Source organism: Corvus brachyrhynchos, unplaced genomic scaffold (assembly GCF_000691975.1).
Source record: "Corvus brachyrhynchos isolate BGI_N302 unplaced genomic scaffold, ASM69197v1 scaffold255, whole genome shotgun sequence".
Taxonomy (NCBI): domain Eukaryota; kingdom Metazoa; phylum Chordata; class Aves; order Passeriformes; family Corvidae; genus Corvus; species Corvus brachyrhynchos.
Genome location: NW_008238358.1, coordinates 3,305,657 through 3,321,092, shown reverse-complemented (window position 1 = coordinate 3,321,092; position 15,436 = coordinate 3,305,657). Strand labels below are relative to the sequence as shown.

The 15,436-nt window shown below is 37.8% G+C and overlaps 1 protein-coding gene across 2 annotated transcripts in view; it reads right to left on the bottom strand.

Moving 5' to 3' along the window:
- The window catches only part of ZNF385B (zinc finger protein 385B), a 165,459-nt gene extending 150,029 nt beyond the window's left edge, over positions 1-15,430 (bottom strand). Inside the window, exon 1 of one of the 2 annotated variants that reach the window (XM_008634718.2) lies at positions 15,047-15,430. Coding sequence is in view for 1 of the 2 variants with exons in the window: in XM_017735810.1 (XP_017591299.1) it covers positions 14,153-14,207 (55 nt within the window). In the remaining variant the exon portion in view is untranslated. Of the gene's footprint in view, positions 1-14,152; positions 14,242-15,046 lie in introns of those variants that run through there. The other variant, XM_017735810.1, reaches the window with a different exon arrangement.
- Between the last annotated feature and the right edge of the window lie 6 nt (positions 15,431-15,436).

The window sequence follows — 15,436 nt, the reverse complement described above, 5'->3', positions numbered from 1 at the left end:
TGCACAAGCCAATACCCAAATAGCTTTAACTCTCAAGATAGCACCTGCAGTATAGTTACCATTTATCGGAAATTTGTTTTATGCAGCTTTTCAGGGAGAAATTTACTGTGTTATAATACCTAAGCAGTACCTATTATATTTATAAGAAAACAAATTAAGAGACTTCATAGGCTCAAAACCAAGTACAGGTAGGTCACAATTTTTTTATCATTATTTTCTAACAGCATTTCAGGCTGCTGCAATGTAATTGCATTTGAGGTCTCCTTTCAGCATGAAGTGACCAATATCCTCCCAATTTTGCAAAGGTCTTTACCAATAACTTCTTTATCAGGCAGTTTTCCTAACTGCATTTTGAATTATACTAATCCAAATGAGAAGTTCCATACCTACTTACACTATTTATAGCATTAGGCACGCCTACATCAAAAGGAAAAAACATGACCTAGGTACTAATGACTCCATTTTTGCTCTCAAAACAATCTGTAGGGACAGTACACAGGCTGATCCAATGCCTACTCCTGGCATGACGGCATATCATAGAGATTATCTGAATAAATCCTGAATAACAATAAAGGAATGGTTTTATCACACACATTTTTTTAGATACATAGACAGACAAGATGAAACAGTATCATTCTGAAAGACTTTAACTATTTTTCATGTGTCTGACCATTTAGACTGTAAACAATTATTAAGTACCACTTCATCTGGTCTCTTGTTGACCTCCCAAAATCAAGTAGACAGATGGACCAGGAAACCACAAAGTTAAATTACTTTCTTTTTGAAGACATTAATCTGATTTTTTTAATGAACATGCTGACTTTAGGGCAAGCACAAATTTGGAGGGAAAACTTGAGAGAATGTGAAACTTTCCCACCAAGTTCTTATTGCAACAACCTAAAAAAAGGTAGTATTGCCCCAACACTGAAATCATTAATACATACAGTCTGCCTACATTTTTCATTTCACATCCTAAACAATGTTACATTGTAGAAATAAACAGCTGCCACTTCTCACTCTTAAGATATCGTAAGATTTTTATTGTATCATATAATTTTTATGCAATGCACTTTCCGTTTTTAAACCACATATAGGCACTCTGAAATAAAAAACACTACACAAATTCAGATAATTTATTATCAGTGATAAGCATTAGGCATTAACATCATTAAACATTCTGGAAACAAGCTCATATGGAATACCAGTTTGCCTTTTTTTTAGACTTAACTAGACTTCATACCATGTTCATAAAAAGACATGAAAAGAAAGAACATCAGCTGAATGTCCTAAATCACATCACCCAAACAATTTACCTTAGCATATTGCAGAACACTGAAATAAAATTTCTCCAATGTAAAATGCAGAAAAATTGTAATGAATTCACTGAAAGTAGAACAGAAATCTAACCAAAGAAAGCTGTGTGGAATAGCTATATCCTATACAGGAAAAATAAGTTATATTTCAAAGTAATTGTTGTGCAAGAGAAATAGGAAAAAATAAATCGGTGTCCTAAAACTGTCAGTGAGTGAACTCATTTGGGAACTACAGCTGTTGTGCTTTAGAGATTTGGATTAAAATCCATCATTATCTTTCAGTTAATACTCTTTCATCGACCAATCAGCAGTCATATGGTGTTTACCAACCCTGGTCACTTAACCCACTTGAATGGCCTTTGTGCTATAATTTGTACTTCAATACAATCAGATTACTTCTAATCTAAATGATTTGTGTCCTTTATGGGACAGATAAACACTAATCCCAAGGTTCCTAAAACATAGCAAGCCTAAACAGTGCCACTATGGCATCCATTATTTGCCATTTTAATACAATATTTCATTCAAGTTGGGAAATACTTGATTTGATCATACTGACCTTGCCTTTTAGATACTCATTTCAAATTTCTTATACAAACAAAGAAGAAAGATTTTTTTAGCAGACACCACCACTCAGCAAAATCAGCAGCAAAACAATCAATATGCTAATACATAGATACCACTTTTTGATCAAACTATTTCACAGGAAAAAAAAAAATTAAATAAGACTAAGCAAAGAGGAACATTTTAAAACTAATTTTTCAGTAAGGAGTTACACGTTCAGTAATGGCTCACAGTCCTCAGGTATCAATTTTAAAAGTCTGCCTCCTCAGAATGGTTTTCCAAGTATTCAGTAGTTAAAATGTCTTCAACCATTCCTGTTCTTCAGTTAATCTTGGGTGACACTTGGAAGCAGTTGCGCTCCAGTGTGAGTCTAGCATCTAATTACATTTAGCAGTAATATGCTTAGGCTCTGATCTCACAAATGCTTCTACACAGGTGGATCAGTGAGTGTGCGACAATGTCCCTAGAAAACGAGAGACCCCACACATGCATGATTGCAGCCAAGTACATCAAGTACATCTGTACCTCAAAAAAATGCCAGAGTTAAGAATAAAAACAGTTGAATAGTTCAGTAATAACCTCATGGTGACAGCAAGTATGCAAACACCTTTAAATAAAGTGTCACCATTTTATATTCACATATTTACCAACATATGTATTTCTTACCTACAAAAATGCCTACAAAACATACCACTTTGTAAAACAGAATTGGTCATATTCAAAGTTAAGGCAGGATGACTCGGGATTGGATAAAACATTCCCAAAGAAAAACAGATGCTGGATGATTTTAATAGCATCTGCAGCTATTAACTTACACGAATATGAACATGTTTACTTAAAATACCTCAACACAGGTGCTTGTATTTCGTATTAAGTAAAACTCTTTCTAGTTTAGCTCATTAACTAGGCCAAAGTTCACTTTCTTAGTGTGCCCTCATTCATAGACAGGGCTGCTCCCAGTAGGTGACCTCAGCCTACCTCGTGGTGATGAGTGAGCTCACACACACACACACAGAATCGGGAACCACCACCACCACCACCACCGCCAAAATTCTGGTTTACAACAGAGTCACACGCTGACACAAAATCCTTTAAAAAGCCTCCAGCCAGATTTGAGAGGAGTGAGAACATAGACCATAGGGCATGTGGGGCATTGCACTATGAAATTTTCCATTCTGGCAGCGAGTACTTCCAGGATTATTCAGTGAATGCCACGTGTACTCTCTACACTACTCTGAAAATGGCCCTTCCGATGTTCCTTGTACTTTGAGCAAGATCGCCATTATATATGACAAAACAGTCACCTTGAAAGGTCCAGCAGAAACCACAGCTTCTTTTGAGATTTCCCAGAAGTTACAATTTCATGAGTGCTGGGAAAGCTTCTACAATTCACTTCTGAAATTATAACTTAACACACTACCAAATACAGAGGACTGATCTACCTTTCCAAGAGCAGTAATCTTTGCTTTTCACTAATTTCTCAAACTCTACCACAACCTCATAAAGTTGCATTTCCTTGAATACTGTATTTGTGTTTAACTGTAAACGTAAAGTAAGCACAAACTGCAATTGTAAAACAGAAAAGCACATTTTCTCTTCTACCGACATTTAAAAGGATTATGTGAGAGTCCAAAAGCCAAATGCAACAATTGCACAGCCCACTTGCACAATTAGAGCCACTGCCAGTGCTTAGAGGAGACTGGGAAGAGGGGGAGTGTGGTTATTTTTTCCCCAAATATCTAAAAATTCCTGGACCAGCTGTCCCAAAGACTGCTGGTTCCAGAAGAGACTTTGAAGTCCAGAAACACTAAAAAAATTTTTATGAATTTGAGAATGTAACCAGATATTTGAAGGAAGAACTTGTAAATTCTACAAATCCTTAATTAATCAATAAACACCTGGGAAGAGCAAAACATTACTCTTTGTAAACCCCACAATTTATTTTGGAAACTGTATCTCCCATCACGGGAGTAGGTGTTCACTTACAAACTCAGTAGTTCATACATAAACTGGAAAGTTACCACACAGTTCTTGCAGATTAGTAACAGTAAGTCCAAACTTCACAAGAGGGGAAAAAAAATAAGAAAAAAAGAAAGAGAGAAAGAGGGAGGGAAGGGAGATGTATCTGCAAAACTCTAGGGGTAAACCCCAACCCTCAGATGCATGCCAGGAAAGGCCCTAGCCTTTGTGGCTCCGTAGAGATAGGACCATAAGCTAAATAAGGAATGGTCACTTCCTGAAATATGTAGGAAATGGATATAGATCACGACACATTCAGAAATAAATGTGTGTTTGTGTCAGACACTGGTGCCAGAACATACCTGTAATGTTACTGTACTCTTGGCAGAAGGTGGTAATTCTTTAACATTTACCATACAGCTGCACAGTACAAAAAAAAGGCTTAATTCCACTTCATTTCAGAGGGTTCCCCACAGAAATTACTGAAAGCTGCCGTCCCAAATAGAAACCATATTGATTCTGGAGATCCAAACAAGGCTGAAGGCCGTTCATTTCTCTGATATCCCTGATTCTTTTCCCCTTTCCATTAAAGAAGACATGCTTAGACCACTTAAACTACTAAGAACCCAGAATTAACTAATTTGAATTTACAGTATTGGAATTGAGAAAATCAGAACCCCTGTATCAAAGATGCTCTTAAGGACAAATACGTGAAACTAACAGAAGCATAATTAGAGAAACTTCAGGTGTAAGAGTAACACAGCAAAAATCACCTCTTTCTTCAGAAAAGTTACTTGTATGGTCAAAGTAGCCATTTGGAAGAAACCTCCCCAAATAGCCCATTATTGAAATTAAATCTCACTGAAACACTATTTCTCTAGTATCAAGAAAAAGTTAAGATTCCAAATACATCAAACAGCTGCACTACACTAAGCTTGAGCAAGAAAGATTACATCTGCATTTCTCACCTTACCCTCTACTTTTATGCTTTATGGAAGAGCCACATTCCCTCCCTCCCTCCCTCCCTCAAATGAATTTTATATGTGACAGGGAGGCAAACAACTGTAAGTCACAGCAACATGGACTTTTACATTCTTGCCATAATATACAAGGAGATGCTTACAGCTTCTTCTTCTGCAACATAACAATTCCCCTACCTCCAGGAAACCATTAAACAACTAGAGGTGTGAACCCATTGTGGCTTTCTGCTTCATTAAGTCATGTATCATTTTTACATAGGAGTCATGTAGCTATAAATCATATGAGACAGAATGAGAGCTAATTAAAGAGTCAGCTAACCATAAAATTTTGCACTGTTGCATATCAGAGAACTCTAAAATTGGCCATATTTTGTATAATATATTGTAAAATATTAAAAGACATTTCCAGCAGATAGGTATTTTATCTAAGAGCTGAGCAATGCTACCTATCAATATTTAATTTCCTAGCAGGGAAGCGCCATGAAACCCTGACTCACCTTTCTTTTTCCTTTTTAATAACAGATCATTCTGTCTTGTATTGCAGCACAGTCTTGTATAGTCTTTCAACTTACTTCACTCTTTTTCTCACTAGAATAAACTCTTATGCTTCTGAAGACAGAAATTCACAATCCAGGAAATCTCTACATACACTAAGGCAAAGTATTAATCAAATGTATCAAAATCTAGCCCTTAAACTTCAGTGCAAACACTTCAGGCTATTTAGAGAATTCCTTTACCAATTAAGGCAATACTCATTTGAGGAAAAAAAAAAAAAAATCTACTTCCGGATACCAGATTTCTCAGTCAATGCAATTATGTTGTAAAAGTTCTTCTTTGAAGGGTTAAATCGGATGCAGACATGTTAACTGAAACATATCTAAAAACCCAAAAGGGCTTTTAAATATGCATGTTACTGTGACATCTAGAGCATCTAGGTAAGAAACTTGTTACACCAAAGCCATATAAAAACAGAGCACAGGGATGATCCTCTAATTCCAAGAGCTTTTTTTCTAAAAGACTTAATTGAACAGATATATGCAGATATATGTTCAATTCTTATTCCTTCTTCACCCTCTTTTTAGAGATCTAATAATTGTAGCTACTAAAGCAATTCATCAAATGCAAGAGAATGAATCTCAAAGTAATCATTACCAATATACATTTCTTTAAAAAATATACATATTCATCAGTCCCAATGTGTAACTGCAAGGAATAGTCAAGTGATTAGTCTTATACCCCATTTTCCCAACTGTGGTTTCCCATTAAATACCTTAAAAAAAAAGGAAGAATAAATGTTTTTGCATTCTAAATTATACCCAAGTTTGATGAGTGAGCTTTATTTTTAAAGAGCATTCTTCTTTTTTTCTATTGAATAAAAAAGAAAAACAGGTATGTGAATTTTTTAAAACTACACTTTTATTTCAGACTTCACTGACTGGAAAAGGGGCCCAAAAGAGTTTTTATTTAAAATGGGGCACCATCCATAAGGGGATTCATATTTTACTGGGGTGTTCCAAGAAACCCAGAGAGTTGCTGGCCAAATAAGTTTTTAATCTTCACTACTAATTCTGAGAAGCATTTGGCAGCAGTCTGGTAAGTGAATTAAGTTTTGCCTATGGCTTTATGGAAAAAACAAGAAATACAAATCCTTGTAACAAACATTTTAGAGACATTCTGACAATTCTTAAAAAACAGCAATGCTGAGTTTTATAAACTAGTCTGTTTGGAAATGCAAGCTGAAGTGATCCTTTTAAACAACATAAACCACTTCTTGGCCCACAGCCAGCTACTACAACCTTATAAGAAATTTGAAAAGAAATCAGTTTTTTGCAAAAAGTTATTGATGTCAAAGGAATTTGAGGGTTCTCATAAGATGGAAGAAACAATACAACAGTAGCAACAATAAATGACAGGAACAGATTCAAGAACATATATATATATACATATATATATATATATATAAACATAATCAGAAACATTCAAAACTTTGATTCAGTATCACACAAAATGTGATCTCCAGCTCTGTAAAAACATGAGCCACACCATCATGTTGATATTACAAAGGCATTTATATGGTAGAAGCATACAAAAGCAAACCTGCCAAGCTCCCATGCTCAGCATGAAACATGATGTTGGCTCCTAACTGCCTGTGACAATTCCCATAGTTATCACAACCACATGGCAAAACAGCCCCTCTGATCAACTGCATGAGGCAGGAAGCAGCCGTGGTGCTGCACGTAGAGATTACAGACCCCACACGCTCCTGTCAGCCCCAGGCTCCCTGCAGCCCATCTGCATTTTGTCATCTGGGGTTTAACGCCAGCGTGTGCTTCCTTTGTTTTTTAAAACATTCACCAAATCAGGTTAGTATAAATCTCTCCCTCTGAACAAGAAGGAAGTTCTCCTATCCTTGCTCAAGATCTAGATGTCCAACCTAAAATGAAGACAAAAAAGTCAGATACTTTCTTAAGAAACTGTGATACAGAAACTTGATCAATATTCTAATTTACAGTTAAGAAAAAAAAGGTGAAAAGCTTCAAAGAACTACAAATAACACATAAGAGTGGTCCATGGGGTTCCTTGAATGGCACAGGTTTTCTGTATCTTTTACACTGCAACAACAAGTCATCACCAAGTTATATGTAGAAATATTGGCTAATGCAAATTCACTGAAAGCAGTAAAAACAAGAAATACACCACACCTGTCTTGTCAACCTCTCACTGCCCCATCCTATTTGAGTTACATAATAAATTGCAATTATGATGGGGACAATTTACTGAGTTAACATAGTTGACAATATAACCAAATTATGAAGTTGACAACATAATCAGATTTTAACATTACTTCTGTCAAAATTTGTTATTGCTGATCACCAATGCAAATTTCTCTGATGCTGAAGTTTGTAAAGCTCCATTGTCTGGTTTCTTAAGCTATTTTTGTAACATTCGTGAGATTGTGAGACTAACCCACATGCCAAGGAAAGACAGCAGAGTTTGCTTGAAATGAATTCTCAAACCTGTTTGAAAGAGAAAGAAAATGTCAGTGTAGGCAGCTCTTGTCTAGCCTTTCGGGAGTATCACTTGCTCCAGAGCATCTGTCACCTGCCTGCAGTAGAGAAGGGGTCCCTGAGTATAGTGGACTTAGTCTTATCTAGATCAGTAAAAGTCCTGGAGACAGAGAATCATTAAGGTTGGGAAAGACTTTCAAGGTCATTGAGTCCAACCTTTGACCAAACATCCCCATGTCCATTAAACCATAGCACTAAATGCCGTGTCCAGTTGTTTCTTGAACACTTCCAAGGATGGTGACCCCACCTCCCTGGGCAGCCCATTCCAGTGCTTAACTACCCTTTCACTGAAGAAATTCTCCCTGATGTCCAACCTGAACCTCTCCAGGTGCAGCTTGACACCATTTCCTCTCCTCCTGTCACCTGGGAGAAGAGACTGACCCCCACCTGGCTACAATCTCCTGACAAGGAGTTGTAGACAGTGATGATGTCTCCCTCGAGCCTCCTCCAGGCTAAACAACCCCAGCTCCCTCAGCCACTCCCCATGGGATTTATTCTCTAAAGCTTCAGCAGTCTCAGACATTTTTAAAAGAAGAATGACTTCCATCTTTAAAATTTATTTTAGACATGTACAGAGAACATATATTAATTTTCAGCAGTTTAATTTTATATAGAATAAGGATATAGCACTAAACATCCCTACCCGTATGTTAGAGTACTTAATATTTTCACATTACTTATGGGATTAGGAGCGTTGTAAGTCCATTTTAGCTATCAAACCTGACAGTAAGGTTCTCCTGCTTCTGATGTCACCTGTCTAAAAGAATGTGAAGTTCTCCAGAGTGGCATCTGACAATACCTAAGCAAGTACCAGTGAAACACAAAGCACATCACGCCTCTAATGCTACTCCACATAGTAGCACAAAATTTATTTCTTCAATCATTCCAGAAGCTCCAGAATCCAAGCTCTAGTTTTAACAATTTGAAAAGCACTCACTGATGAAAAATTCAAGAATTACCATGATTCCTTACGGCAGAACAGGTTTCTTTTTAAAGAAACCCAACTAATAGGCTCTTTAAATTACAAGATCATATTTTCCCTCTCCTCACAGACTGAAGATAAGTCAAGCCAATCAAAGTCATGAGAACAGCTATCTTATGAAAAAAACCCAATGTCATTTGCTGTAGAAATTGTAAGAAAAGCAGGAGACTGCAAGAGAGAAAGATTCTCTCACTGTTAATGCACTTACATGCTGCAGTGCAGAATCTATCCACAGCCTGGGCTCCACCACCAAGCTGCTAGAAATGTTTGGCAAGTTGCTTAAATCACTCACTACTAGCACATGACTTTTGTGGGAGCCTGAGTGGATAACTGCAGGCTCCAGTTTATGGAGGTGCGGAATGCTCCTGCTGCCATTCAAGACAACAGTTCTGCTGTGAGCACACATTACATCGTTCCAAGTGCTGACGTACCAGACCCCAAGACTCAGCCCAGGCATTTAACACTGCTGAAGATCCCCGTGTGCTGAAGTTTCCCCCTATGTCAGGAGAATGCTCTTTTATTTCTATCATGGAAGTGTTGCAAAGATTTTTTAAAACTTCTTTTACTATTGTTGAAGCACTTATTACCCATGCCGTGCACAAAGTGTGGTGAGAGAAAAACAAGTTACTCTTGTATGCCCACCAACAGACCCAGCTAAGGTTGTATAGCATTTCCTAATTTACAAATTCTTAACTTTACAAGTCTTAAGCTCTCATAATGCTATTTGAGGTTTATAATATTGGTATTCTTATTCTCTGATTAACAAGGGACCAAGATAAGCATCAAACATGGTACTGACTATGCACAGACCCCACAATCTACCAAGCATCTGTCTGGTATAAACTGCACCTGCATTGCACACAACAGACTGCAGAAACAGGCAAAGGCTAAATCTTTTTCCAAAGTTTTTATGCAGATTTATAAGGGGTTTTCTTAATTGTAATGTATTAAATAATCTCATTTTAACAGAAAGATAAAGTGCACCTAGGCACGCACATGCATTTGCAATTTCAAGTCAAAGATTCACCATCCAGTATTAGCAGCTGGCCAGAGGAAGAAAGATTATGCAATTACTTTTTTTGGTCATATGCAGTCATGCAAAGAAAGAGACTAGGTACTCCTCTGCTAGCTTTTATTAGCATTTTCATTATAAAATCCCATTAGAAGGTTCCTGCATCTTCTTTGAAAGTCTTGCTGCACAGGGCAGAGTAAGAACTTTGAGGGCGTTTACTTACTATCTTACCCAAATTCATCTTCTCTGGAATACACCTTGATAATGAGTCTTTATGCTCAATTTTTTTCCCTGGCTTAGGAAAACAAGTTTCTTTTTAATCAAAATTATGACAGATACAATTGAACACTGTAAAGTGTAAACTAGATGACATGAAAATCACATTAAACTTTTTTCCAGTGTTTAATTTTGAAGCAGACCATACTAATGTTGCCTGCTACATCACTGATTCTTAACCTAATGAATCTTTGAATTTGTATCAAATTATATTAGGACTAAGGAGACCTGATACTCTACTATATCTAAATGGGATGTACTGAGACGCGTCAAATTAAAATACAACAGCATGTGTTGTTAAACAAAGTCTGCTCCCATATGTTTAATTTGCTGGTACCTGCACAAGTATATATAGAAAGAACAACAGGGCCTACAGTCACAACCACTTATGCTATAAACTCATTAGATCTTACAAGTTCAGTAATGCTCAGAAGTGTTAAAGGTTCAGTGGAGCACATCGTCTGCTAGGAATCAGCACTACACCAGTCACCAATAACTAACTCAGGAACTATTCAGTATGAGACCACACCAGTTGTAGAAGGGCGGCAGGTTGACTGCCATGATGTAACAAAAGCCTCATAAATCATAAATATACCCCAACACAGAAAAATAAATAACAAAATGAAGAAAAATTTCTTTTTAAAGTCACAATATAATTCAAGCTTCACCTCAAGTCAATTTTACTTTGCTCTCCTGACCTGAACACTCTCATTTCAGTCACTGTTCTTCAGTGCCTGTAGTAAGCAGTTACACAGTCTGCCTTTACACACAAGACTTACCTTAGTCTTCAGGATCACTTTCCTTGCCACACAGGTGCAAGTAATGGATACTATAACAGAGCAGACTGGCTTTGAGCCTTGTGGTTTGCTTGCAAGAAGAGTCTGTGAGACAGCTCTCAATGTAAATCAGTGTGCTCAAGAAGACAAGATCACCTTACCACACATGCAGAATGACTGACTTCTCCACAGGTGTGCCCCAAGTTTGCCATATTTTCAGCACTGGCACCTCTGCACCAAACAGTTTGCCAGAAGAAAGCAGAGAGTAATGAAAAACTGCCCAGTATATTTCAGAATCGCAGCATTTTACCAGTACCACAACCCATCATCCTGTCACACAGCAAAATCACCAGGTCTAGAAAACTGTGAACCAAGATGCATAACTATGCAGAGCCTGCACATTCTGCCACAGAAGAAAGAGAAGAAAGTGCATTTCACCTATTTGGAAACTGAAACCTATTTAATGGCATTTCTGTGTTCCACGCAAACTCACATTTTAAAACTTGTGAAACATTTTGATGGCTATGTAATTGCAAAGAATTTATATATCTAAAGTGAGGTAAAAAGGAATTCAGCTGTCTAAAGTTGCTGCTTGTACTCATGTTTAGCTACTGCCCCCTCTTAAATTCCTTATTACAAATGTTTAATAACAACAAAAAAAAGTTGTTCTCAATAAACAAAGTTTTATTGAATAATTTCACTGAGGAATGAAGCATTAACTGTGCTTTCCTAACAGGTTAACTTACTCATATTCAATCATCAATAATGTAAACAGCACAGTTATAACATGCCTCACTGTGTATTGGCATCACCTGTCATTACAAGATCTGTCTGGTAGTTCAGCAGCAGCAAATTGTTAAGGTACCAATATTGATAAGCAAAGGACTGGGGCTGCACTGATACAGTTAGATTGGTTTACAAGGCTTCTATTTTTACAAGCCTTGGAAGCTCATGTTGTCTAATGAATTTTTAACATGTCAATTAATATGTTTACAGAAAGTAATGTCGGCTTTAGCTAATATATAAGGAGAATCACAGTTGCATGCAAAATGCACAATGTGTTAAGAATCTAAGCTTCACATTTGAGAAATTCAAAAGAATTATTGCAGATGATCTGAGGAGAGCAATCACTTAGAAAGGAAACAATACAAATTTGTAAGTTAATGGGCATGATTAATCATTCTTGGAAATATTAGCTCAACTTCATGAAATGTGATGTATTGCAGGGCATCAGAAAAAACAGGTTTATTTGTGGCAAACAGACTAAGACCCTCATTTTCTAGCACCAAAAGATACATTATACCAGAACAAATTAGCAAGTATTTTGTTATTTTTACCAACGTACTACTGATAACATAAATTAAGCAATGCTTACTTAATAATACTCAGTGCTCTCACTGAATGGAACTCTGTTAGAATACCAGCTACTCTTTGGCAGCACTTTCTCCAACAATACAGAATGACATCAAATGACTGCACAGTGCAGAAACAATTTTTGCCATAATTACCCTGCTTGCTTTGTGCATCACATAAAGTCAGAAAACATCTTAATTTTGTGAAAAAACATTTCAAAAATCCTTAGCACACAAGTTTTCAAAATGTTTTAGATGTTTTGTTTTTAAATCACTGGCTTTTGTTAAACAATGAAAACCATAAACTTCCTATTGTAAGATTATGCATGCTCTGTGAAACTGCAGTAAAAAGACAAATTTTACATTTGAAAAGAACCTCTACCTTTTACACTTGTGGGGAAAATAACAATAGAAAACAGCCCTTCAATCAACATTTGAGCTGCATCTGTAGTTAGGCAAGCAGAGTATGTGGTGAAAATCTAGTAATCTATGCAGCCAGAGGGATGTTACAGTCACACAGGAGAGTGAAGTTCCTGTAATTCTTTCAACTCTCTGTACATTCATCAGCCTGAGGATAAAATATGCAAGTGCATTCTATGGATCTGGGGAAATTCCCCCTTTATTAACTGGGGTATTATGGCATTTAACATCTGCCTCTACCTTCACTGCATCAGAGGTAATTCAGGATCACAAAAGATATAACATTCACAGTTGTATCCTGATGGGTGACATATATTAAATACTACAATTTTCTGAATGCAATACAGAAGTTACAGAACCAAAATATTTATCTGCTGCAAGTTGTCATTCAAAGAATTCCAAAGGGCTTAAGGCATATTACAAAGTGAGAGCAGAATTTCAGAAAGCAAGCTATTCAGACTGCAAAGTCATCTTTTCTTCCCATTAACTACAGATGACCCGAGCTTTGCAGCATATTTCAGTACACTAGACAGAACCTTGCACTCCAGTTCCATCACAACTGTACCATATGCTCATTTCGAAAACAATATGAATGCCCCATTTCATAAATTCTCAAACTCAGAGAGCAAATATTCTCAAACCACAATCCCTTGTGACAACCTGAAGGGAAAAAACTGCAACAACTGTAAAGCATCTGTTATGTTTTATGCAGTAATCCTCATTGCTGTTCAAAATCTTAGGACTTCCAGAGCTAATTAACTAACAAGCCTACACTGCCCAAAAGATTATCTTCCACAAGGTCTTTTGCTGCTTTTACACCAACTTATCTCTGAGCAACTGTACTCGAGAGGAAGATATCCTCTCTATTAAAACTTAGCTGAGGAAATCCGAAAGATGAAAAAACAAAAAAGATGCAGACAGTGAAGAAGAGTCAGTTAAGAGAAATTGGTGCTGGTGTGAATACATTGATCCCTTGTGAGAGAGGGTGCAGAGCAGAGGGAGCACAGGAGCAATGGAAAGCTCCCATTAATGGAGGAAGAGGCAAGTCAGCACAGCATCTTGACACCTGATAGTTTTTGTTAATATTTTTATGTTTAACCAAGCATCCCTTATGTAATTCACTGGGAAAAAAAAGTATAACACCTTGATAACGTAGTGAAAATGTCCTGTAAGAGGACTGTTTCCTTTCTAATGTCTTACTACCTTGTGGATTGTTCAGCCAAACAATTAAAAAAAAAGGAGTTATTAATGTGACCAGTTTCATAACTCCTGGTTTATCTTCTGCCTTCAGAGTTCATACAAGCATATCAATTCCCATCCACTGGAAAAGGTCTGAGGCACAGAAAACCCATCTGGCAAGACCAAACACCAGAAAAAAGTTTGTAACTATAGAATAATACTCTAGAAACAGAAGAAAAACCTTGTCCCTCCCCTTAAGCAGTCTACTGACCTGGTGAATTGAAAGGAATAGCAATATTACTTCTTCGGAAAAGAAGCAGCAGCATAACCCATTCACACCAGCATAGTATCAGCTCTGGACTACACAAAGAGACACCTTTTCCTTGTTTTAAGAATTGCAGTAACAGGGCAAGGGATGGCTGCATCCACTGGAGAGCACAATGCTGCCACGAGAGGCAGAAGCTTCGAAGAGCACGTTCTCCCTGAATCCACCAGCCTAGGCATCTCACCAGTATCCTGCCATTGCCTCTCGTTCTGGACCGGCAGCAGCACTGCTCCATCCACCCCTACTGCAATCATACAGGCGCATCCCCAGCGACTTCAGGGGTCTGCACTACTGTTTCATATTACATTTCATTCAGATGAGAAAGTATACAGGTTCTTGACAGCCAGAGGATTTGTTTTGCATATCATTTTTATACTTTGTCCAAGGCATCACTACAGCAGCAGCAGACAGTATGGGAAATAAAATTATCATCTCCCTCCTCCCACAGCTGCAGTTAAATGTGTGTTCTGAAGATTTATTGAAACTTCTAAAGGCTCACAGTGCCATACTTCCCTAACTTTTCCATTTATAGATTTTCCACTCAAGCTTAACAATACAGACCTAATCCCACGCTCACAATCTTTGAAACCCATGAAGAGAGTTCCCAAGTTTGACCAGGGGTCAAAACAAGAGAAAACAAACCTAAGCCCTCACATATGCACAAAAAATCTGACAATTCCTCTGAAACAAGGGCATTTCTTGCCTGTAGCTGCAGAAAATACAATCCTGCACCTAAATCTCCTCTATATACTTTGAAACAGTGTCACCAGGACATAAACTTTAACATTTAAGCATGCCACCACCGTCCACGGGCTCGTGCTGCCAAGCACTTACACTTACCATGCGTAACTAGCTCATCAAGGATGACTCCTTCATGTGGGTTAATTCCACCTTTGCTGAAGAAATTCAACTTTCCCGAAGTCGTCGGGTTTTAAAAAACGAGAAAGCCGAGCTGTGCTCATGCAACTACTTTTTTTTAAAAAAAGTCACTCGGTGTGCCAGGAAAGCAGCGCTCGGTGCAGCCTCGGAGCCCGGGAGCGGGAGCCCCGCACCTTTCCCACGTAACAAAAATAGTTACGCAAATCCCAGGCGCTGCCGAAGCCCCTGACCTATTTAGAGACGCGCTTTATCCTTTCTGCAAACAAACGATGCTGCGGAGACGCCGATAAGCCCCCGCCATGCCCACCCCGCCCGGGCAGGAGGACACCCCGGGGACCCGCTAACCGCGGC